The sequence below is a fragment of the Sarcophilus harrisii genome, chromosome 4, assembly GCF_902635505.1.
Source record: "Sarcophilus harrisii chromosome 4, mSarHar1.11, whole genome shotgun sequence".
NCBI lineage: Eukaryota > Metazoa > Chordata > Mammalia > Dasyuromorphia > Dasyuridae > Sarcophilus > Sarcophilus harrisii.
Genome location: NC_045429.1, coordinates 73,037,469 through 73,063,403, shown reverse-complemented (window position 1 = coordinate 73,063,403; position 25,935 = coordinate 73,037,469). Strand labels below are relative to the sequence as shown.

General features: G+C 35.5%; 1 protein-coding gene across 1 annotated transcript in view; it reads right to left on the bottom strand.

Moving 5' to 3' along the window:
• TSEN15 (tRNA splicing endonuclease subunit 15) overlaps positions 1-24,332 on the bottom strand; it is a 34,089-nt gene extending 9,757 nt beyond the window's left edge. Inside the window, exons 1-4 of the mRNA XM_012547719.3 lie at positions 24,264-24,332; positions 23,117-23,437; positions 21,192-21,273; positions 20,812-20,947 (exon numbers count right to left, since the gene is read on the bottom strand). Of these exons, the coding sequence (XP_012403173.1) occupies positions 20,812-20,947; positions 21,192-21,273; positions 23,117-23,437; positions 24,264-24,332 (608 nt within the window). The remainder of the gene's footprint in view (positions 1-20,811; positions 20,948-21,191; positions 21,274-23,116; positions 23,438-24,263) is intronic.
• Between the last annotated feature and the right edge of the window lie 1,603 nt (positions 24,333-25,935).

Genomic DNA, 25,935 nt, shown 5'->3' with positions numbered 1-25,935 from the left:
ATTGGCCAAGTGAAAAAAAAAATCCACTAAAGAAAACACCATCTTCAAAAACAGAATTAATTAATTGGAAAAAAAGAGATATGAAAGTTAACTGAAGAATACCACACATTAAAAACTAGAATGGGGCAAATGGAAGCTAATGACTCTATGAGACATGAAAAATCAGTCAAACAAACTAAAAAGAATGCAAAAATGGAAGAAAATGTGAAATATCTCATTAGAAAAACAGCCAACTTGGAAAACATCACGAGAAACAATTTAAAAATTGTTGGTCTACCTGAAGTCTATGACCAAAAAAAGAACCTGGACAGCACTCTTTTGAGATCATCAAGGAAAACTGTCCCAACAGTCTAGAAACATAACAGGAAATACTGGTTGAAAGAATCCATCAATCGCCTTTGCAAAGAGATCCCACAAGAAAAACCTAAGAAACATTGTTGCAAAATTCCAAACCTATAATTTCAAAGAAAAAAAATATGGAAGCTGCCAGACAAAAACTATTCAAATATCAAGGAACAACAGTCAGAATTACCCAGGATCTGGCAGCTTCTACAATAAAAGATGAGAGGGCCTAGAATAACATATTCCAGAAGGCAAAGGGACCTGGCATTATATTCAAAAATTAACTATCCAATGAGACTAAGCATCATCTTTTAGGGGAGAATATGGAGTTTCAAAGAAGTAAGAGATTTCTATCATTTCTATTAAAAATCATTTCTATTAAAAAAGACAGAACTAAACAGAAAATTTAATCTATAAACACAGAACTCCAGAGAAGCAAGGAAAAGTAAACAGGAGAAAATATATACTATTTAAAGGTTAAACTGTTTACATCCCTAGGTGAGAAAATGAAAATAATATCTGTTACTGGGGTAGACCCACAGGGCATCACGTGGACTGAGGGTATGGTGATCAATAGTGTGATGTGATGACATCAAAGAAAAAGACATTAAAGGGTATGAAAAGGTTTGTACTGAGAGAAAAGGGGAGGTGCAATGGGACAATTACTTCACATGAAGAGGCACAAAAGACCTATTACAAAGGAGGGAGAGAATGAGCATTGTCTAAAGCTTTATCTCATCAGTTTTGGCACAGAATTTTATCTAATCTTATAATGAAGTAGAAGGAGAAAGAAAAAAGAAAAGGAAGGGACAGGATAAAAGGGAGAACAGAAACACTAGAGGAAAAAGGTAAGAGAGGGGAGGAAGGTGATAGGAGATAAGGTAGTGGAAGGGATTAGTTTAAAAAAAACACCACACACTAGTAAGGACAGGATGGAAAGAGAGAACAAAAGTTACATAATCATAAATGCGAATGTAAATGACATGAACTCTCCCATAAAATGGAAGCAAATAAAAGAGTGGATTAAAAAGTAAAATCCAACAATATGCTGTTTATAAGAAACACATTTGACACAGAGAGACACATACGGAGCAAGGGTAGAAAGCTGGAAGAGAATTCATTATGCTTCAGCTGAAGTTAAAAAAAGCAGGGATAGCAATTCTGATCTCAGATAAAGCAAAAGTAAAAATTTATCGAATTAAAAGAGATAAGGAGGGAAAGTACATCTTGATAAAGGATAAACAATGAAGTAGTAACAATATTAAATGTTTATGCACCAAATGGTAGAACATACAAATTCCTAGGCAAAACTATAGCAGTGAGAGACCTCAATCTTCTCCTCTCAGACTCAGATAAATCTAGTCACAAAATAAACAAAAAGAAACAAGGGAGCTTAATAAGATCCTAGAAAATGTAGATATGATAGACCTCTGGAGAAAATTAAATAGAGACAAAAGGGAATACACCTTTTTCTTGGCAATACATGCCACCTACACAAAAAGTAACCATAAAAACCTCACAATCAAATGCTGAAAGGCAAAAATAATAAATGTTTCCTTTTCAGACCCAGCTCTAAAAATATTCAGTTAAAAAAATGCAGTAAAAATTATATTCAAGAAAGGACCAGAGAAAGATAGGTTTAAAATCAATTGGAAATTAAATAATCTTATTCTAAAGAATGAGTGGGTTAAACAACAAATCAAAGAAACAATCCATAATTTCATCCAAGAGAATGACAATAATGAGATAACATACCAAATTCTATGGGACACAGACAAAGCAGTTCTTAGGGGAAAATTTATATCTCTAAATAGCTACATGAATAAAATTAAAAAGAGAGCAATGAATTGGGCATGCAACTAAAAAAGCTAAACAAAGAAAAAATTAAAATACCCCAATTAGATACCAAATTAGAAATTCTAAAATTCAAATGAGACTAATAAAATTGAAAGTAAGAAAATTAAACTAATTAATAAAACTAAGAGTTGGTTTTATGAAAAAGCCAACAAAATAGATGAACCTTTGGTTAATTTGATTAGAAAAAGAAAAAAAAATCACCAGCATAAAAAATGAAAAGGGTAAACTTGCCACCTATGAAAAAGAAATTAAAGCAATACTTAGGACCTATTTTGCCCAACTATATGGCAGCAAATCTGATGATTTAACTGAAATGGATGAATATAAATTGCCCAGATTAACAGAAGAAAAAATAAATTACTTAAATAATCCGATTCTAAGAAAAAAAAAAATTTTACAAGTCATTAATGAACTCCCCAAGAAAAAAATCTCCCGGGCCAGTTGGATTCACAAGTGAGTTCTACAAAGTATTTAAAGAACAATTAATTCCAATACTTTGTAAACTATTTGGAAAAATAGGTAAAGAAGGAGTCCTGCCAAATTCCTTCTATGACACAAATATGGTACTGATTCCTGAACCTGGAAGAGCCAAAACAGAAAAAGAAAATTATAGACCAATCTCCCTAATAAACATTGATGCAAAAATTTTAAATAAAACATTAGCAAAGAGATTACAAAGAGATTAAAACATTACAAAGAGATTGCAATTTATCAGCAGGATAATATAGTATAATCAAGTGGAATTTATAACAGGAATGCAGGGCTGGCTCAATATTAGAAAAACTATTACCATAATTGATCATATCAATAATTAAACAAGCAGAAATCATATGATAATCTCAAAAGATGCAGAAAAAGCTAGTGACAAAATACAGCAACTATTCCTATTAAAAACACTAGAGAACACAGGGATAAAAGGGAGCTTTCCTAAAAATAACAAGCAGTAACTATTTACAACCAACAAGCATTAACTGTCATGGGGAGAAGCTGAACCCATTCCCAATAAAATCAGGGGTGAAACAAGGATGCCCATTATCACCACTATTAACATTGTGCTAGAAATGTTGGCTTTAGCAATAAGTAAAGAAAAAGAAATTAAAGGAATCAGAATAGGCAATGAGGAAATAAAACTATCATTCTTTGCAGATGATATGATGATATACTTAGAGAATCTTAAAAAATCATCCAAAAACCTACTGGAAACAATTAACAGCTTTAGCAAAGTTGCAGGATATAAAATAAACTCACACAAATCATCAGCATTTCTATATATTACTGACAAAACCCACAATCAAGACATAAAAAGAGAAATTCCATTTAAAATAACTATAGACAAAATAAATTATTTGGATATCTACCTGCCAAGACAAATCCAAGAACTATTGAATCCAATTACAAAACATTTCTCACACAAATAAAGTCAGATCTAAACAACTGGAAATATATCAATTGCTCATGGGTAGGCTAAGCTAATATAATAAAAATTATAATTCTGCCTAAATTGATCTACTTGTTCAGTGCCATACTAATCAAACTGTCATAAATTATTTTAAAGAACTACAAAAAATCATGACAAAATTCATCTGGAAGAACAAAAGGTCAAGAATATCAAGGAAATTAATGAAAAAAAAATACAAAGGACGGTGACTTAGCAGCATCAGATCTAAAACTATATTATAAAGGTAGCAATCATCAAAACCATTTGGTACTGGCTAAGAAATAGAGTAGTAGATCAGTGGAATAGACTAGATACACATAACATAATAATCAACACCTATAGTATTTAATAAACCCCCAAACTGCAGTTTCTGGAATAAGAACTTACTAATTGACAACAATTGCTAGGAAAACTGGAAAATAATGTCAGAAACTCGGCAGAGACCTACATTTCATGTCCCCATACCAAAATAAAGTCAAAATGGGTATGTGATTTGGGCATAATGATATCTTAAATCAGGAGAGCAAGGGATAATTTACCTAGCAGATCTTTGGAGAAGGGAGAAACTTATGACCAAAGAAGAACTAAAGAACAGTAGGAAAAGCAAAATGGACAATTTTGTTTACATTAAATTAAAAAGTTCTTACAGAAACAAGATTAAAAGGGTAGTGCAAAGATGGGAAAAAATCTTTACAGCCAATGTTTCTGATAAAGGTCTCATTTCTAAAAATATATGAAGAACTATGTCAAATTTATAAGAATACAAATCATTCCCCAATTGATAAATGGCCAAAGGATATGAACAGACAAATTTCAGATGACAAAATTAAAACCATCTATAGCCATATGAAAAAATGCTCTAAATCACTATTGATTAGAGCAATGAAAATTAAAACAACTCTGAGGCACCATCTCACACTTCTCAAATTGGCTAAGATGACAGGAAAAGAAAATGATATGTGTTGGAAGGAATGTGGGAAAACTGGGACATTGATGGTAGAGCTGTGAAATATTCTGCAGAGCAATCTGGACTAGGCCTAAAGGGCTATCAAACTTTGACCCAGCAGTGCCATTAATAAGTCTGTATCACAAAGAAATCATAAAGAAGGGAAGAGGACCCACATGTGCAAAAAATGCTTGTAGCAGCTCTTTTGTTGTAACGAGTCAGACAATGAGTAGATAGCCATCAGTTGGGGAATGGGTAAATAAGCTATGGTATGTGAATATAATGGAATATTATTGTTCCATAAAAAATGTTGAATAAGCTAATTTTTAAAAGGCCTGGAAAAATTTACATGAACTGATGCTGAGAAATACAAACAAAACCAGGAATACATTGTATACAGTAACAGCAAGACTGTGTAATGATCAACTATAAAAAACTTGATTCTTCTCGGTGGTTCAGTGATCCAAAGCAGTCCCAATAGACTTTGGACAGAAAATGCCATCTATATCCAGAAAAAGAACTATGGAGATTGAATGTAAATCAACACATGCTATGTTCATTATTTTTCCCCCTCTCCTATAGTTTTTCCTTTATGTTCTGATTTTTCTCTCCCAACATGATTTATAAAGCAACATGTATTAACATAAATACATTTTTAAAATATAAAAGCTCATGGCCAAATTTTTTAAAAAATTACAAGGTAAAGGAAAGTTTGGTTATTTTCTGATATTTTTTCATCTTGAAAACTGATTGGAAAAAAATTAGAAGAAATATGTTGAGGCATAATATAGGTCTGAGAGGAAAATATGGGAAATACATGCCTCTGAGACACTTATTCTGAACTAGTAAAATCTAAAGTTACTTGTTAGAATGAGAATCCTCCATCAACATTAAACTGTATGATAATTAGCTGGGATTCCAGCTTGTCCAGATTTAATTTTTAAGTGGCTTTCTGATGAAACATCCAAAGTTCCTTCCTCAGATTCTTCAATATAATCTGCTATTTAGAAACAAAACAAAAAAGACCTTTAGGTATAAATTATGATATCCTTTAAAAAAAAAAAAAAAAAAAGGCAAAGAAAGCCTCCTAAACATCTGAGATCCCAGTCAAGCAAAGATGGTTCAACTTCAACTCTCTGAAAAATGTTAAGCCAATAGAGAATTTGAAAAAATTAAATCGCATAAAATCTCAAATCAGTCAATTTGTAATTAGTTATTCAGTTCAATTTAGTTAATTAACAAACCTTGGCAGAACATTATATGTATGCTAAGTACCATGTCACTCACAAAGGACAATTTTAAAAGTCCTATGTGAAATTTAGAGTAAAAACTTTTTTATCCCCAATTATTAACATATGCCTTTTCTGGAGTTGGTAAGAAAATTAATTTCTGCTTCATTTTATTTCTTATGTCAATTAAGAAACAGAATTTGCTGTGATTTTAGAAGTTGGACTTCAATATCATCTTCCACTTTCTAGCATTGCATATTATAATTTCAGATAGAACTATAATTGTACTTTGCCTTCTTATTTAATATCTTTTGGTTTTTTGGGTTGTGCTCTGACATATGGAGCAAATTCTCTTAAGTTGTTCTTTCTTTGAAAGCATAACTTTTATTAATCAGAGAAATGCAAATTAAGACAACTCTGCGATACCACTACACACCTGTCAGATTGGCTAGAATGACAGAGAAAGATAATGCGGAATGTTGGAGGGGATGTGGGAAAACAGGGACATTAATACATTGTTGATGGAATTGTGAATACATCCAGCCATTCTGGAGAGCAATTTGGAACTAGGCTCAAAAAGTTATCAAATTGTGCATACCCTTTGACCCAGCAGTGTTTCTACGGGGCTTATGCCCCAAAGAGATACTAAAGAAGGGACAGGGATCTGTATGTGCCAAAATGTTTGTGGCAGCCCTGTTTATAGTGGCTAGAAGCTGGAAAATGAATGGATGCCCATCAATTGGAGAATAGTTGAGTAAATTGTGGTATATGAATGTTATGGAATATTATTGTTCTGTAAGAAATGAGAAGCAGGATGAGTACAGAGAGGCTTGGAGAGACTTACATGAACTGATGCTAAGTGAAATGAGCAGAACCAGGAGATCATTACCTACTTCAACAATGATACTATATGAGGAGGTATTCTGATGGAAGTGGATTTCTTCCTATATTTTTGCCCACCTGCATTTTTGATTTCCTTCACAAGCTACTTGTACAATACTTCAGAGTCTGATTCTATTTGTACAGCAAAATAACGGTTTGGTCATGAATACTTATTGTGTATCTAATTTATATTTTAATATATTTAACATCTACTGGTCATCCTGCCATCTGGGGGAGGGGGTAAGAGAGGAAAAATTGGAACAAGAGGTTTGGCAATTGTCAATGCTGTAAAGTTACCCATACATATAACCTGTAAATAAAAGGCTATTTAAAAAAAAAAAAAAAAAAAAAAGGAAGTGGATTTCTTGGTCAAAGAGATCTAACTCAGTTTCAATTGATCAAGGATGGACAGAGGCAGCTACACCCAAAGAAAGAACACTGGGAAATGAATGTAAACTGCTTGCATTTTTGTTCTTCTTCCCAGGTTATTTTTACCTTCTGAATCCAATTCTTCCTGTGCAACAAGTGAACTGTTTGGTTCCGCACACATATATTGTATCTAGGATACACTTAACTTGTATAGGACTGCTTGCCATCTCGGGGAGGGGGTGAAGGGAGGGAGGGGATAAGTCGGAACAGAAGTGAGTGCAAGGGATAATGTAAAAGAAATTACCCAGGCATGGGCTCTGTCAATAAAAAGTTATAATAAAAAAAAAAGCATAACTTTCAAAATTAATACTGGTGCTATTCTCTTATAAAGTGGGAATCAATAAGCATTTATTAAGTACTTATTATTGTTATGCCACAGTTCTCTTTAACTGTCCTGGCTTAGTTTCCCTGTACGAGTTTCCCTTATCTTAGTCTCCCTAACTATTTCCCTAAGCTGTTAACCCCCCCCCCCCCCCTTTCTGGTCCATTAAGATTGGGAACCATTTATTCTAAGGTTATAAATTGTTAGCACAAGCAGGATAAACAAGAGAGTGGAACTCCTGACTCTTTCCTGTCCTCAAGAATTTACAATATTCCTCTAAAATATTCCAAGATACCTCACTGACATCTTTATCTCTGTGTATTCAGACATCCTATCTCCGGGTTTTTAGGATTTATGATCTCCCCCCCTCCTACCCCTTCTTTGTTTCTAAAAGGTATTTAAGAAGTTGGGTTTCTCCTATTCATTGCTGGAGGCTGGCTACTGACTACTGGAGGCTGGATTCTTTGAGATGACAGTCTCCTCCAGCCCTGGGACCAACATGGATTCCTTGGTCCCAGTATATCTTTATTTCTGTCTGACTGGATGATTTGAGACGAGAGTCCTGTCCAGTCAATTATACTCTCCAATTAATAAAATACTGAAAACTCTCTAATCTCTCTCCTGCCTCAGTTTCTCTGGCATTACATTATGTGCCAGGTACTATGCTGATAAGAAACGAGGGGTTAGATGGTGAAGGCTAGGGAGAATAGGGAACCTGATGTGTTTATGTAAAATATATTACTAGGCATAGCATGGAGTACAATATATTACTAGAACATAGCTTCAGAATCAATTAGACATGTGTTCAAGTCTCAGTTGTGACACATGTTGGTGAGGAAACCCTGGGAAAGTCATTTAAAATCTTAGTATCCCAGGCATCTCTAACTAAAAATTGGTAAGCAGTTGCTAATGTATATTGAAATAGTACCTATTCTTAAAAGTTCCCTCCCCACCAATAAAATCCTGGATCTGAAGCCCCCCCCAAAAAAATTCCTCATTTTTAATTTATATGATTTGCCAAATGTTATATAATATCCTCTATGTTTAAAATGCAATTTAACTTTTCTTTTTTTTTTAACTTTTAATTTTAATCTAAAACTTTAAATAAAGTGAATGGTTCTCTCTCTTCCCCAATACTTTACTCTGTTCCTACTTAATAACTTTGCCCAGTTCTTCCATCTGCAAAATGAAGGAGTCAGACAGCTGGATGATCTAAAGATTCTTAGATTCTATGATTTTTCAAATCCCTATTTAGGAATGATAGAACAAAGTTCTTCCTCCAACTATAATTTTGCCACATGCATATGCTTAAAAATCATTTCTGAAAAGTTAAAGCAAAGAAACAAAGGGTGTGGTGTAATGAAAAAAATGCTAGATCAGTAGTTCAGGTAGCCATGGATTCAGCTCCCTTCTCATCACTTGTCAAAAGAAAGACAAGGACAAGTAATTTCAACTCTTCAGGTCTTAGGTCCTCATCAGTAAAATAAAGAACAGGATTAGGTACAAGGAAAAACTGAGTGATGAAATACAAACTTTAGGTTCTTCCTTCCTCCCTAGCTCTCCTCAGATGCACTTAAAAATTTTAATTTGTATTGTATTTAATGAGGTCTATCTTACCATCCCCTACAGGACCAGAAGATCTTAAAGGAAGGGGTCCATATAAAGAGAAGTTGCTTGTTCAATGAATGTTCTCGGTTTAATGGCTCCCATAAATTAGCACCTTCTTTTTTTTTGTTTGTTTGTTTTTTCTAGTAAATTTATTTACTTTTTTTTTTTTTAATTTAATAGCCTTTTATTTACAGGTTATATGCATGGGTAACTTTACAGCATTAACAATTGCCAAACCTCTTGTTCCAATTTTTCACCTCTTACCCCCCACTCCCTCCCCCAGATGGCAGGATGATCAGTAGATGTTAAATATATTAAAATATAAATTAGATACACAAATAAGTATACATGACCAAACCGTTATTTTGCTGTACAAAAAGAATCAGACTCTGAAATATTGTACAATTAGCTTGTGAAGGAAATCCAAAATGCAGGTGGGCATAAATATAGGGATTGGGAATTCAATGTAATGGTTTTTAGTCATCTCCCAGAGTTCTTTTTCTGGGCGTAGCTGGTTCAGTTCATTACTGCTCCAGTTCATTACTGCTCCATTGGAAATGATCTGGTTGATCTCGTTGCTGAGGATGGCCTGGTCCATCAGAACTGGTCATCATATAGTATTGTTGCTTAAGTATATAATGATCTCCTGGTCCTGCTCATTTCACTCAGCATCAGTTCGTGTAAGTCTCTCCAGGCCTTTCTGAAATCATCCTGTTGGTCATTTCTTACAGAACAGTAATATTCCATAATATTCATATACCACAATTTATTCAGCCATTCTCCATTTGATGGGCATCCACTCAGTTTCCATTTTCTAGCCACTACAAAAAGGGCTGCCACAAACATTCGTGCACATACAGGTCCCTTTCCCTTCTTTATAATCTCTTTGGGATATAAGCCCAGTAGTAACACTGCTGGATCAAAGGGTATGCACAGTTTGATAATTTTTTGAGCATAGTTCCAAACTACTCTCCAGAATGGTTGGATTCGTTCACAACTCCACCAACAATGCATCAAATTAGCACCTTCTTACAGCTTTGTAGATGCTATACCAGAATCACTATAACCTTCGAATATTTGCATAATATGTACACTAATTCATATCAGAACATGGAATGTTGGCAACCCATCAAAAACAATCACCGCTTCTCCCCAATTTGATAAACCACATTATTAATCTCCCCATCTCCCCTGTAAGTAGTCTCTTAAGCATGACATATTGCAATGACATGGGCCTCCTGATACTAAATTGGATATCACAGCCCTGACCCATTACAAACCCAGTGCCTGAGGCTCCAGAGGAGCCTTGTTCCTCGAGAGGCTCAGCCCTGAAGGAAAGTTAGAGAAACCACATATAACCTACACAGGCCACCTCTTTGGGAATTATGCCAACAACTGCCTGGTTAAAAAAAAGGAGGCAGCTAAAATCCCAAGGGAACTTACCAAACAATCAAGTGCTTGTGTTGCTGTTGAGCATATGTGGTGGGAAGCCCACAGCCTGCCCCCCTTTTGGAAGAGGAGGGAGGAGAGTTCTCAGACTTAAGCAGAAGCAATGAAAGGTTTGGGGTTTCACCAGCAAACGACTGCAGTCTTTAATGGAGGTACTCTGAGGACACAATACCCCGATATACAGGAAATCAAGTCAAGGAGAAGCCTTTGGATGAAGTTACTTTCTTAGCTTCTCTGAAAGACAATGCCTCTTAGACAGGAAAACAAGACAACGAATATTAAGTTTCCTCTTCAACAAAATGAAAGCACTGAATGTGATAAAGAAATTTCGTGATTAAGTCTCACACAAGTAAGCATTACTTTTTAATTTCTCTGAGAAACTTAACTGGGTTCAGATAACCTATAGGAGAAACCTTTTAGACTGTCTGTGCAAGTTAACATGAGACCACATGCGCTGGGTTTGGGAAAAATGAGGATGTGGGCAAGGAAGAATTTTAATGGAAATGAAGGATACGAATCACAGCACAAGTAGTGTTTTTCACAGACTGTTCACTGTCTTCAGTAATATACCTCTGCTATGTATGTGAAGGGATAATAAAAAATTCTCTAGGCAGACAGACACACACACACACATATATACAGCAAACACAGTTTAGGTTTTGAGAATCCCTTTCCAGGGATGGTTGAAGCTCCATCTAAAACTCAACAAATTGGAAAGGTCCTCAGTGGCCACCTGGTCCAACCCTCACCTGAATAGGAAGCCTCTTCATCAACCAGTAGAAACCTAATTTCCATTTAAAGACTGACCTCCTCCCATTGTCTTTCTGGAAAGCTCTTAATTGTTAGAAATTTTTGCTTATATGAAGATGTTCCATGATAAGAGTTTTACTTACTGTTCCTCTTCTGTCATCTGGAAGCAATCTCTCTTCCACATAGTCTTTCAAATACCTGAAAGCCACTATTATACCATTAAGTATTCTCTTCTACTATACCCAGTTTAGTTCCTTCAACTGATCTTACATGGCATAGTTCTGAATCTCCCCTCCCCTCACCCTTCCACTATCCTGGTTTTTCCTTCTCTAGAAGCAATCCAATAATCATAACACTGGTAAGTTAAGAAAGAATACAATATTCCAAATTTGTTTAGGCAACCATTGTTCCAGGATTTTATTAATGTACAAGAATTAATGTACTTCCAAATTACCTGTTTTATTGTCATATAATAATATGACACACTAATAGCTAATTATTTTACTTCAGCCCATTTACTTCAATCCAGATAAGTTAAGCATGGTAAATCATATACACCCACTTTAAAGATTAAATCAGTGATTCCTTGTATTCTGAGACATACATTTGACCTTAATGGGTTGACTTCTCCCACTGCTTCCCTATTTCCTGCCTCCCTCCTGCCCCAACATATACCCTTCTATCAATTCTACTTCTCTTCTCTCCTTTCCTGCACTTTAACCTTAAAAGTTCACCTAAAGGATAGGCAGTCTATATATAGCTCTTTGATAATCAGAGTCCAAATGTTATAGTAAAACTACCACTATTGCTGTCTTTAGTGCATTCTTGTATTCTTGCCTTCTTTATTATTTTGATCTTGTTAATTTTTCTCAAAGTCTCAAAGTTTTAACTTGTCTTTTCCATAGGCAAATTTTTTTTATAGCTTTTTATTTACAAGTTATATGCATGAGTAATTCTGTATCACTGACAATTGCCAAACCTTTTGTTCCAATTTTCCCCCTCCCCTAGATGGCAGGATGACCAGTAGATGTTAAATATATTAAAGTATAAATTAGATACACAATAAGTATACATGACCAAACCATTATTTAAGCAAAATAATTTTATTATTAAACTAAAATTTTATTGATGGATGAAGGAGCTTCCTAACCTTCCTCTGACCTTCTCAAACTACCTCCTAAGAGGGAAAAAAGTCTATCACAAAAAGTAAAATGATTGAAAAATGCTGTATTAATCTGAAGGCTTACCCTTTTGTAAGATGCTGAGATATTCTATTAGCACCCCTCTTGGAGATCACTTTGATGTCTAGATTGGCTCTCTCCATTTATATATGTTTATATTCATAAGACTTCTACAAAGAGAATTGCTCAAAAGAAAAGAATTTATAATTATATGTATTTTCTAACTTGTTAGAGAAGGGAAAATTATGTGGGGTTTTTTAAAATAAAAGCAATGACTTTTAAAAACTTTAATTTGCCAAGTTCAATGTGTAGAAATGCAGGCTTTTTTCCTTCTCATCATGAATGCAATGACAAGCCTGTATTTGAAATGAAGTTAATAATTGATCTTTCTTCTTCAGGCTAACGCTGTGTATAGCAACATGAAGGAATAGTAAATTCTTTTAAAATACAACCTCAAAAAGAAAGGAAGACTAATGATGGAATTCTCTGAAAGCTATTTACTAGGGGAAATTATTTCTGACAAAGAAAAGAGAAGTAAAATATTTTTATACAATGTATACAATACAAATATTTTTATATAAAATGTAATGGGCTAATCTTTGAAAACTATGTGAGAAACTGAATGGTAATATGGATTAGTGAACCATATCATTTAGTCAATGAATTAAATTCTAATCCTCAACAGAATTCAACAAACATTTCTTTTTTTTCTCAATAGTATTTTATTCTTCCAAAGAGTTTTCAACATTCATTTTTGTAAGACTTTGTGCTACAAATTTTTTTCCCTCCCTCCCTTATCTTCCCTCTCCCTGAGGCAGCAAGCAATCTGATATAGGTTTAATATGTGCAGTCCTTTTAAATATATTTGCATGTTTGTCATGTTGTGCAAGAAAAATCAGACCAAAAAGAAAAAATCCTGAAAAAGAAAAGGCATATAAACAAAAAGAACCTATATATTTTATTTAAGACCACTCTAAGGTAGCACTTCACATTTCTCGCATTGGCTAAGATGACAAGAAAAGATAATGACTCGGGTAAGAATCATTTATCACAAATTTAAAAATAAAGTTGATAATTTTAATTGCAGCTCTCTTTCTCGTAATCAGTTCTACAAAATTGATTAAACTTAGTAGAATTCCTTGAGAGCAGGAACTCTGGGTTTTTTTTTTTTTTTTTTTTTGCTTTTCTTTTATCCCAAATGAAAAAGGATCAGTATCTACAACCAGGAGCACCAACTCCAGCTCTCATCCTTGAGTGTGTATATGTGTGTGTATATATTCATATATGTGTTTGTATATATACATAAACATGCGAGTGTGTGTGTGTGTATGCATGTGTACCTTCTACAAAATATACTCTATTAAAAAAATAGTAATGGGCTTCAAAATTACATATTCTTAAAATAAGACAGATTTTTTTTAGTTCCAAACTGCTCTCCAGAATAGCTGAATCAGTTCACAACTTTACTAACAATGTATTAGTGTCACAATTTTTCCACATCCCCTCCAACATTTATCATTATCTTTTCTTGTCATCTTAGCCAATCCGAGAGATGTGAAGTGGTACCTTAGAGTGGTCTTAATTTGCATTTCTCTGGCTTAATTTCTTCATCTAAAAATTATTTGTTCATATTCTTTGACCATTTATCAATTGGAGAATGGCTTGTATTCTTATAAATTTTGACTCAGTTCTCTATATATTGTTGAAATAAAGTCTTTATTAGAAATCTTGAATGTAAAAATTTTTCCCCAGTTTTCTGCCTCCCTTCTAATCATGATTGCATTGGTTTTGTTTATACAAAAACTTTAATTTAATCAAAATTATCCATTTTGCATTTCATAATATTCTTTAGTTCTTCTTTAGCTACAAACTCTTTTAATCTTCAGATTTGAGAGGCAGACTATCCCCTGTTCTCCTAATTTGCTTAAAGTATCATTCTTTATGTCTAAATCATTTTGACCTTATTTTGATAACAGGGTGTACAAATGTTTTTTTGATAGAATAATTTACTTCAAAGACCAATGAAACTTGAAACAATTTATCAGAAAATACCTACATCTTAAAGAGATGCTAAAAATGGATAGAAAAAAGACCAAAGTAATTGAATGTTACTAACAGTAGCCCACTTTAAGGCTATTATTACCTTTAGTTAAGACTTAATAGAAATATTTATGTAAGGATAAATTATGTAATCTTCTCTAATTGTAGCAGGAATAACAAAATTAGAACTTGAAATAAAAATGTAAAATTATGATATGTGACAAAAAAATTGTTTCTACTATTAAAAAGATGTTTGACGTATAAAATGACAGTGGCAGCAAAAAAAAAAAATCAGGGAAAGGAGAAAAGATCCAATAATTTCAAAGATAATGCTCTTCTTTAAAAAAAAAAAAAAAAAAAGAAAGAAAAAAAATCAAACCACACAAAAAAGTTCTTCTAAAAATTTTCATATACCTAATTACCAAAAAATGGAAATAATTTTATTGCATTGAAAAAGTAAATAAGATGAACAAAGAATTCTAATGAGGACATATATGCTGCAATAAATTAACTTTAATGAAATAGTTACTAAGCAAATTTAATTGGTTGAATTTATGTTAAATTAAGTCTTAAATAAAGCACTTAAATATGAGAGGAGGTTCTTAAGACTATATAATCTCTAAGATCTTTTCCCCTTCTATGATTCTTTAAATTACACACACTTGTGTATGACTACTAGTATCCTTCATTTTCAAAGACCAAGACATCTTGATATGAATGATGAGCCTTCACTACAACAACTACATGTAGTTGCTAAAACCACTGTAGCAAAAAATTATCAGTAATACTTAAAAATGTAGAAATCTAACGCTACAATTTCCATTTTTATATGGTGCTTTAAAACAAAGGCTTGTTTTGTTTACAATCAACTTAAATTGGAATGTTTAATGTAGAAACAAATATATTCCGAGCAATCTGAATATTAATTATTATTGCTATTCACTCATTCACTATCATTTCCCACTAAATAAAAAGAAATGGGCATTAGGTCAATATCATTTCCTCATTAGACATTAACAACCAACATCAAGTAAGCAACTACACGAGGACTAAGAATAAACATGGTGCTGAGTTTTGTGAAATCTTTGTCTTACAAAGGTATTTTAATAGTGATAACATATACATATTTTTTTTTTAAATGCAATCACTGATTACAAAGTGTACACTTGCTCAAAGTAATTTGTACAATCTACCACCATTTAAATATCTATTCCTCTATAATGGAATCTATCCAACTCTTGCCAGAATTGTGTAAATAAAGTCTGAACATACTGGATTTTAATAAAAATTAAATGCCTAAGATATGGAAGGAGAAATATAGGGAGTGCTTGGACATTGTTGTAATATATACAGATATAAACTATAAAGGTGGTTAGAGCCATATATTATATGTTTTCAACACATCAGGTTGTATAGTCACAGTAGAAATATAACTAATTAGTGGAAAGAAAACAAATAAAACATTATCATTCTATACTCAAGCAGCTCAGCAGTGAAATACAAATATAGGAGAACGAGTACTGGTCTAGGAAGAGAAGACATGGATTTTTTAGTTAGATCTTGCTATCTGGGTGACTTCAGACAAAAAACAAAACAAAATAAAACAAATAAAAACATTATAATGTTTTAATAACAATAAGCCTCTATATCTCCATATTTATTTCACAGAAATGACAGTATCTAGTCTACTATTTACTTCACAAAATTATCATCAATCTTATCAATTAATAAACATTTATTAAGCCCCCTATCATGTGCTAGGCACTGCACCAGGTACAAAATATACAATAATTAAATGATTGCTATTCGCAAGTAGTTTCCATTCTGACAGGAAAGATGACAAGTATATATCTAAATATATGCAGCTTAAATATAAAATGAGTAAATACAATTAAACATAAAGTGAATAAATGCACAAGATAAATATTAAGTAGTTTGGAGAGGAGGGCACTGGATTTGGGGAGGGAGGGTGGAGAACAGGAGGTATTTGAGCAGTATCTTGAAGGAAGAAGGGGATTCTCTGATATGGAGATAAAGAGGGAACACACTGTAGGCAGAAATTGGAGCTCATGAGTGAGGACCACAGAGAACAATTTAGCTAGATCCCAGTTGGGACATGCTGGAGGGGAAGTAAGGCACAAGGAAGCTAGAAAGAGAGCCTGGGATCCGAGGTTTTTTAAAGTAAACAGAGGAGTTTATATTTGAACCTAGAGGCAATGGGGAATGACTGAAGCTTAGTGGGTAGGAGAGTGGAAGGATCAGATCTGTCCTTCATGAAAATGAGACTGGAAGCAGCGTATATGGCAGACTGGAGTGGAGAAGAACTTGAGGAAGAGAGAGAAAGAATGTAATGATCTAGATACCAGTGATAAGAGACTGAATGAAGGAGGCATGGGGGAGGTAGAAGAACAAGATGTAGTGACTGAGCAGACAAGTGGAATGAGAGTGAGAAGGCAAAGTCCATTCCAAGGTCATAAACCTGGTAGACCTGATGATTGGACCTTTGACAGAAATAGGAAAATTTGGCTGAAGGGACATATGTGAACATAATGCATTCAGTTTGGGACATGTTGATATTAAAATATCTCTGAGCCAGTGAGTTTGAAACATCCAAAAGGTAACTGGTCATTCGGGAAAGAAATGTTCAGAAAAGAGATTGAGGCTAGATATACAGATCTGGGAGTCACCTGCAAAGGCCTGACAGTTAAATCCAGGAGAGTTGGTGAGTGAGACAGACAGTCAGACAGACAGAGAGCCAGAGAGGTCCAAAACAGAGATACCAGGAATACCCACAATTAGGGGTTATGATACAGATGATAAACTAGCAAAAGAGACTAAGAAGGAGTGGTCAGAGGTAGGAGAAGAATCAGGAGGGAGCAGGATTAAAGAAACCAGAGACTAAACAACCAAAAAAATACATCGTCAGCTATATCAAATGCGGCAAAGTGGTCAAGAAGGACGAGAACTGAGAAAGACCTACCAAATTTGGCAGTTAAAAGAAGCTGGTAACTTTGGAAAGAACAGTTTTCACTGAAAGATGAAGTCAAAGGTCAGAATGCAAAGGTTCAAAGAAAAGAAGGGAAGGCTGGTAACTTTGGAAAGAACAGTTTTCACTGAAAGATGAAGTCAAAGGTCAGAATGCAAAGGTTCAAAGAAAAGAAGGGAAGGCAAGGAGTGCAGAGGGCTTTTTCTAAGTGTTTGCTTGAGAAAGGGGGAAAAAAAAGGATTATGTCTTAAGAGGATTGTACACACTTTTTAAATTTTTAAGGAGAAGGGAGATTTAGGCATGTTTGAAGAGAAAGAAGGAAGATAATAGTTATTTATTAAGCACCTACTATGTGCCAGGCACTGTACAAAGCACTTTCTGTATATAATCTCATTTGATATGCACAGTTGAAGAATCGGGCAGACAGAAGTTAAGTGATTTGACAAAGATCACACAACTAGTAAGTATTTGAGGTCAGATTTAAACTCAGGCATTCCTGTGATCTCTTTATCAGAGAGTAGAGGAAAGAGATTGTTGTGAAGTCAAATAATATAAAATTGTGTGAAAGTTCTTTGAAAACTATATGGTGCTAAGCAAATATAAGGTATTATTATTCTAATAAATGTTCAACAGTTTTACATCTCTAACTATAACCTTTACCTCAAAAAATTCCAGAAAAATTGGACACAAATTCATTGTTTAAGAATTATTTTTATTAAATTATCTTCCATTCCAGGATACAACATAGAATGTATCTTTTCTGAAGAATGGAATGGAAGATAATTTTCTGAACCCACATTTACAGTCAGTCAGTCAAGTCAGTCAAGAAGCATTTATCATTGCCTATTATGTGCCAATCATTCTGCTAATAATGAAGCTATAAGGGAGGGAAAAAAAAAAAAAAAAGCCTGTCCCTGCCTTCAAGAAGAATGTATTCTAATGAGAGAGAAACATGTAAGTAACCAAGGAGGTAACGTGAGAGGGGAAGGCACCAGCAGCTGACTTACTACAGAAGAAAGCCAAAAGACCCCAAGGAGTGAAGGTGAGGGGCAGGGCACCCCACATGCTTCAGAGGACACACAGAGGGTTAGGCTTGAAAAGCTGCCAGAGGGCCAGGTGGCTGGACTGTAGAATGACTGCAGAGGAGTGAAATATAGAAGGTAGTAAGGGAACCAGTTATGAAGAACTTCTTGGTTGTTCAGAGACTCAATAAGAAATGTATTCTGTCTTCATTTCATTCAGTGAAATGTAAATAAATATTAATTTCTTAAGAAGAAACCTAAGTTTAATAATGCTAAAAACACATGCCTGTTATAAAAAAAAATAAAAATAAAAATTAGCTCAGGGACTGTAACTGAAACAGAGACTGGGAGCTATGAAGAGGCATTTTAATCAACAATATACGAATTTTCTCAGGAGTTGGGAGATGATTTCAGAAAAGCTTGGTCTAAAAGCTTTGGAATGTAGCTCTTACAACAGTTTAAGTGGCAATTATATATAAAAGAGTGAGTTCCATTCTAAATCCATTCATCTATGAGGAGGAATAACACAGAGATAAAGGACCAGCCCTGAGGTCAGAAAGCCCTGAGCCATACCATGACTGTAAGTCACTATAACAATGTCTCAAAGCCTGAGACCTCTTTACCACTCAGCCTCAGAGGAGGCGCTGACCCAGATCAGTACTAGGGACTTTCCTCACCTAGAGTTCCCCACACCAATAAAATCATTACAGGTATCCAAAATTCCTGATATTCAAGCACACAAGAAATTTAAAAGATATGATTAATAGATCACCTAAAGAGTCCTTTTCACAAGAAGAAGAAATTGAGTAATTCGGCACAAAATTCAAAAGAATTGTTACCTATATTATTGCTACCTATACATTATGCCCAAAATAAATAAATAAATGGCACTGAGAAATCTGACCCCTTCAATTTATTGATGATGAGACTAGGTAACAAAAAGCTTTGATGTCCAAACTAACCTGAACCCTTTTCCAACAAACAGACTCAATGTGAGACAACACATGCCATGACAGCCAAAAAAATCAGCTACAATCTTAGATTGCATTAAGGAAACCTAATAATCAGAACAAGAAAGGGGAGAGTACCCAGATATTCTGCTGTGGTCAGATTCTGATGGAGCAGGGCACTGAGGCCTCAGCATTGAATTTCAGGAACAACACTAACAAATTGGAAAAACACAGGAGAGGGAGGGAAACCAAAGTGGTGAAGGGACTTAAAACTCTACCTTATATGAGAATCAAAGCTTTTTTGACATAGAAGAGAGAAGACTCAGGGAGGATAGAATAATGATCTTCCTATATTTAAGAGGCTTAAAATATGAAAAATAGAAATCAGTCTTGCTCTGCTCTGGCCCCAGAGAGCAAAACTGAGAGCAGTAATGAAAGTTGCATGGAGGTAGATTTGAATTCAAAGTAAAGAAAAATTTTCAACCCAAAAGTAAAATAGGCTCCCTCTGAAAGTGACAGGTGGATGCTAATAGCCAGTTACTACATATGGTGCAGTTTTTTTGTTCCAATATGAATTGGTATCAAATGGAGCAAAGTCTCTTCCCATGTAATTCTTTGAATTATTCTTTCCATTTTCTTAAGTCCTAAAACATTTATTGTTGTGATACAGGAGCCACCTGCCACTGGCTGCTGAAGGTCTAACTCAGACCTGTAGAATGGATCTCTTCATGTGAGAGGATGATGATGATACAAGGAGACTGAGAGGCAATTGCATTCTCTGACCTCTTTCTCCTCTTCCCTTTGCCTCCAATTTATTTCATTCCCAATCCACAATGAACATCTGCGAAGGCTCCTTTGCAACTCCTTCACGTTTATGATTCACAGCTGTGGAGGCTCTCAGAGAACTGACCTGTCCCTTCGCCTAGGGATGGTCCTTAATAATTTATTGTCTATATTACTCATTCTGACATTCAGTCTCACAATAATATTGGTTGTGTCTATATATGTCTGTCACCTTAACAGATTGCAAGCTCATACTATCATTCATGATGGTATTTTTATTATGTTTATTTCCCTCACTGTTTAAAGTGGGACAAATAGGCAATTAACAAATATTAAATTTAAATTTAATTAAATATTTAAACAACTAACATATAGCAATTGTATATTAATTAAACAAGTGTTATAGAGTACTACAATTGAAAATAGGAGAAATAAATTTATTCTAGAAAGTAATTTAAACTCCTTATGCATAAAAATCACAACATGAATTTCAAACCTGTTAAAATAAAAAGTATTAACCTTTAACTGAAAGCTTTCCTGTATTTTATTTGGGGAATTGACTGAACTGGTAAGTCAACATTGATAACACTTGCTTACCTCTCATGACTGAATGCTGCATGAACAGATGTTGGTACCACAATCTGTAATCTTTCTCCTTCCTTCTCATGACCATGAAGGCAGATGAGCTGGAGTTCTGGCAATCCTACACTCTTTACCTCATGCCAGTTTCTAGCTGAAGGAATACCATTAAAAAATAATCATTACTCCAAATAAAAGCTCAAAACTATGAACTAAAAAGATACATACAACATTATTTATTACTTTTGCCTCCTACCTTAATACATAAGATTCAAAATCAACCACCCCTACTAAATTAATGAAATTAGTAACTACATTAATGACTCGTTCCTTGTCAAAATTCCAGCATTGCATCCCCCCGTCCACTCCACCACTTCCCCTCAAAAAACAAAACTTACCTTCCAGAAGGTCCAGATAAACTAAGAATGCTGTATAAACTTGAGAAGTCTCTGCCACATCCAACTCCAACATCTCCAAAAACTGAAAGTTAAAGTAAATATAAAATATTTATATAAATATATAATACATAAATATAAAAGTTACAAAATCTTTTTCTTCATTCATTCAACAAATATTTATTGCCTGCCTATTATGTGCACACAGGAAAATACAAAACAGTTCCAGTATTGAGGAACTGATGGTACTTGCCATTTAACAGAAGTACAGTCTGCTACTATAAAACAAGTCTCCAGGGCCAAGTATCAACACTAATATTACTTCTTTTGGGGGGGAAGGTTGGAGGGCCTTTTTTTTCCAGGTCATACATGTACATTTATTTTTTTCATACACATTTCTTTATGAATCGTGTTGAGAGAGAAAAATCAGAACAAAAGAGAAAAAGCAGTAGAGGGGGGAAAAAACAGAAGTAAAAAGAAAAAAAAAGTGAACATAGCAGGTATTGATTTACTTTCAATCTCCATAGTTCTCCTCTGGATACAGATGGTGTTTTCTATCCAAGGTTTATTGGGATTGCCTTGGATCACTAAACCACTGAGAAGAATCAAGTCTTTCATAGTTGATGATCGCCCAACCTTGCTGTTATGGTGTACACTGTATTCCTGGTTCTGCTTGTTTCACTCAGGCTCAGTTCCTGAAAATCTTTCCAGGCTAATATTACTTCTAAATTATCAGTGCTGAAGGAGTTAGCATTTGCTTATATCCAGTTTAGTATTGGTTTTCTAATCACCTACAAGTGATGGCCTAGATTTTGGTTTTTTTTTTCAGTTCTACTAAAAAATTAAAAAACACTTATTTATAATATTTAAAGACGTTACTGCTTTACAACTTTAAAAGGTAATTTTTTTTTTTTTTAATATCATGGGCCTTTATAACTTTGTGAAGGACTTTTTGTACTCTGGCAATCCCCCTTCTCAGAATCATGTTTTAAAATAACTTCAGAGTGTGCAAAATTTCTTGTAAAAATAAAGATGTAATTTTCCCCCCACTTGAGGTCACGGAGCCCAGGTCGAGAATCATGATTTCCGATTTTAGTCTAATGCCCTCCACTGTACAGAGGAGAAAACAGAAGTTTGTAGTTGAGAGGAGCAAAGTCGGATCCAATACGCTTTTCAATCCATCAATACTCTTCGTGGGAATAAGACGCATTTATTAAGTTCAAACACCTCTTCATCAATGCTCCAAGGCAGGTGGGCGGTGACTAGCCCCATTTTACCCTTTAGGAAACTGAGGCAGACAGGTTAAAGGACGGGCATTTTGAGGTCACGTTTGAAATAGGATGCTCTTGACCTCAAGTACACTGAGCCAAATAGATGACTTAATAAATATGCAAATTAAATATATCCACAACCACACACACACACACACACACACACAAAAAAAAAAAAAAAAAAAAAAAAAAAGCTATTACAGGGTTTCAAAGGCATCCCTTATTCTGGTTGCCCAGTTCCCCGGTGGCGTTCTGTAACACATGTTCAGCATCATACCGCAGCCCCGCCGCGGCTCAAAGCAGGGAAACTGACTGGGGCGGAGGCTGGGGGGCCAAGCGCAAGGCAGCAAGAAGCAGCCACGCCCCGCGCTAAGCGAAAACAAAGAAAGGCGCATAGCGTGACCTCAGGAAGGCTGCAGAAGGTTCGATCTCCGAGGAGCCCATTTTACGGAGGAGAAAACTGAGGCCCGGAGGAGTCTAACGTCCCTCCGGGAAGAAGTGGAGAAGCGCGATTCGGATTCGAGGCTTTGGATTGGCGTCCCGTGTTCTGGGCACTTCCTCACGTGGAGCGGGAGGAGGGGGGATGGGGGGAGCAGCGGGAAGTCCAGGACTCCTTCACCAGCTAGTAGTAGCCGTGGAGACTCGAGGGAAGCTGACCTGTGGATGGCCGGTCATCCAGTTGTTCTGTCCATCGAGGGCGCCTAAGAGCGGGTGGACGCCGCCACCGTCGGCGCCGCCACTGGCCTCCATGCCGGCCGCGTGCCCGGTCACCGCGCGGTGCGCCGCGGCTTCGCTCCGCCGAGGGTGCGTCCAACAGCGCTCCGGCTGGGAAACGAGTCCCGCCCGCCAGAAGTTCCGCCCCGCCGCTTCCCCGAGCCCACGTGGTCTGGCGGCTGCTCCTCCTAGTGGGCGGGGAGGGGAGGCGTCCCGGCGCTTCGCGTCACCTCGGGCACTCCGTGTACTCTCCCGCAAATTCGTCTAGCACGGCTGACACTGGAGAAACGCTGCGCTCGAAGCGTGGTATCGGAGGCTGCAAGGGATGAGACGAGAACCAGGGACGGAGACAGAAAAAAATAGAGACGGATGAGGAGGGAGAGACAGAAACAAGTCAAAAATGAAGCGGAGGGGAGGGCAGCTGGGTGGCGCAGTGGACAGAGCACCAGCCCTGAAGTCAGAAGGACCCGGGTTCAAATCTGGTCTCCAGACACTCAACACTTCCTGGCTGTGAGAACCCAGGGAAGTCACTTTAACTTCCAAGTGCCTCAGGAGGAAAAAAAAAAAAAAGAGAGAGAAAGAAACATGATTAGAGCCATGCAATAGAATTGATTTCTACTCATACGTTGAAAAAAAAATGGGGAGGAGAAGGAGGGGAGGGAGAGAAAGAGAGATTTAGAAATACAAAGAAAAGAAAGGAGAGCTTAGGGACACAGAGACGGGAGACAGGGAGAAGAGACATCTGGCCATCCAGCCAAAGTTAGATGGACGAGAGAAACAGATAAAAGAGAGAGCGAGAAAAAATGGGGAAAGGGGGCTTTAAATAAAGACAGAGACAGACAGAGAAAGTGAGACATAGAGAGAGATGGACAGCAGCCCATCCTACAAAGATAGACAAACATAATTATGACAGAGGGAGAAAAAATAGGAGAAAGGAGCCAGACACAGAGACAGATAAGAGAGAAGGAAAGATAGAGACACAAAAAGATACAGACAGAGAACAAATAGGGCAGTTTAAAATTAAATTTTATTTTTTCAGTTGACAAAAATCAATTTTCTTTTTCTCATAGGGAGGGTAGAGAAGAAATACCATCTTGTAAGAACAAGCAAAAGTATTCCTGCCTTTGGTCACATCCAAAACACGCGTCTCATTCTGCATCCTCTCTCAGGATGTCAACAGGTTTAGAGCAGGCTTCATTATGATGAGAGCTTTGGGATCGTGGTTGGTATTGATAGAGTTCCTATAACAACACTACAAAAATGCAGTTATAAAAATCAAAATGACTTAGTTGTTCAAAATTCTTAAAACAATATTGCTGCTACTGTATACAATGTCCTCTTGGTTCTGTTCAGTTCACTGTTCATTATTTCATGTAAGTCATTGCATATTTTTCTTTTTATTATACTATGTGTGGAATTTCTTATTCTATTACACATTTTTTTTTAAAAATTAAGAAAAAATTTAAACATATAACTTGTTCTCCTTGTTCTGCTTTCTTCATTTTGCCATTATTTCATGTAAGTCTTCCAAAGTTTCTGGTAAACTATTATTTTTAGGGAAAATTAGTATTCCATTATATTCATGTATTATATTTTGTTCATCTATTCCCCATGTGAAAAGAGTCCCCCTTAGTTTACAATTCTTTGCTATTACAAAGTGAGATGATATACAAGATTTTTGTATTTGTTGATTCTTTTCCTCTTTTTTTGATTTCTTTGGGATATTAGTCTACTGGAGATAGTCATTTAGTTAGTTGACAAGCACATAATAAGCACTTCCCATGCTCCAGGCATTTCCCTGAGCCCTGGACATATAAAGAAAAACAAACAACTCTTCCTTCAGTCCCCTTCCAAGAAACTTTTGTTCTTTTTTTTTTTTTCATTCCTGGATACATTTTATTATGAGCATTAAAGATGTGAGCAAGGAGCTCCCATCCTAATGTGCAATCAACCTGCAAACAACTATTTTTATACAAAATATAAACAGAGTAGATGAGAGGTAATTTCAGAAAGATTACCTGGACTAAAAAGTATATGCATAATTAAATAACTTTTGAAAGCATAGATCCAAATTTCTCTCCAGAATGGTGGGACCAATTCACTGTTCCACCAAAAGTACATCACTGAGCTTGTTTTCCCATAATTCAGCCCACATTTGTTATTTTCTATTATTGTCAATTTTGCTAATCTGATGGATGTGAGGGAGAAATTCAGATTTCTTTTAATGTGCATTTCTCTAATCATTAAGAATTGGGAGCTATTTTTACATGGTTATGATAGCTTGAATTACTTCCTTTAAAAATTGCCAATTCATTTCCCTTGACTATCAGAATAACAGGGAATACAACACTTGCTACAAGGATTCTATCCCCCCCTCCAAGTCTTCTGTTTCCCTTCCAATTTTGGCTGCAATTGGTTTTGTTTCAGCAAAATATTTTTAATTGTATGTAATCAAAACTGTCTGTTTTGTGTTCTAATATGCCCTCTATATCCCCTGTTTGTTCTTGAACTCTTCTCCAAATAAGGTATTTATTAAATGCTTACCATGTGTTAGGCATTGTACTAAGATTGGGCATTGTACTAAGCCAGCAAAGCAGTCCCTACTTTCAATAAACATATTTTAGTTGAGAAAAACAGATAAAGATGATCTGGAAATGAGGATGGGAAGGGTCTTTTAGCAACATGGTGTGGAGTCGGGTAGGAAGTGGTATGGGGGCCAATTCTCCTCTCAGAATTCAGCTTCCCAAGCACAGAGCCCAAAG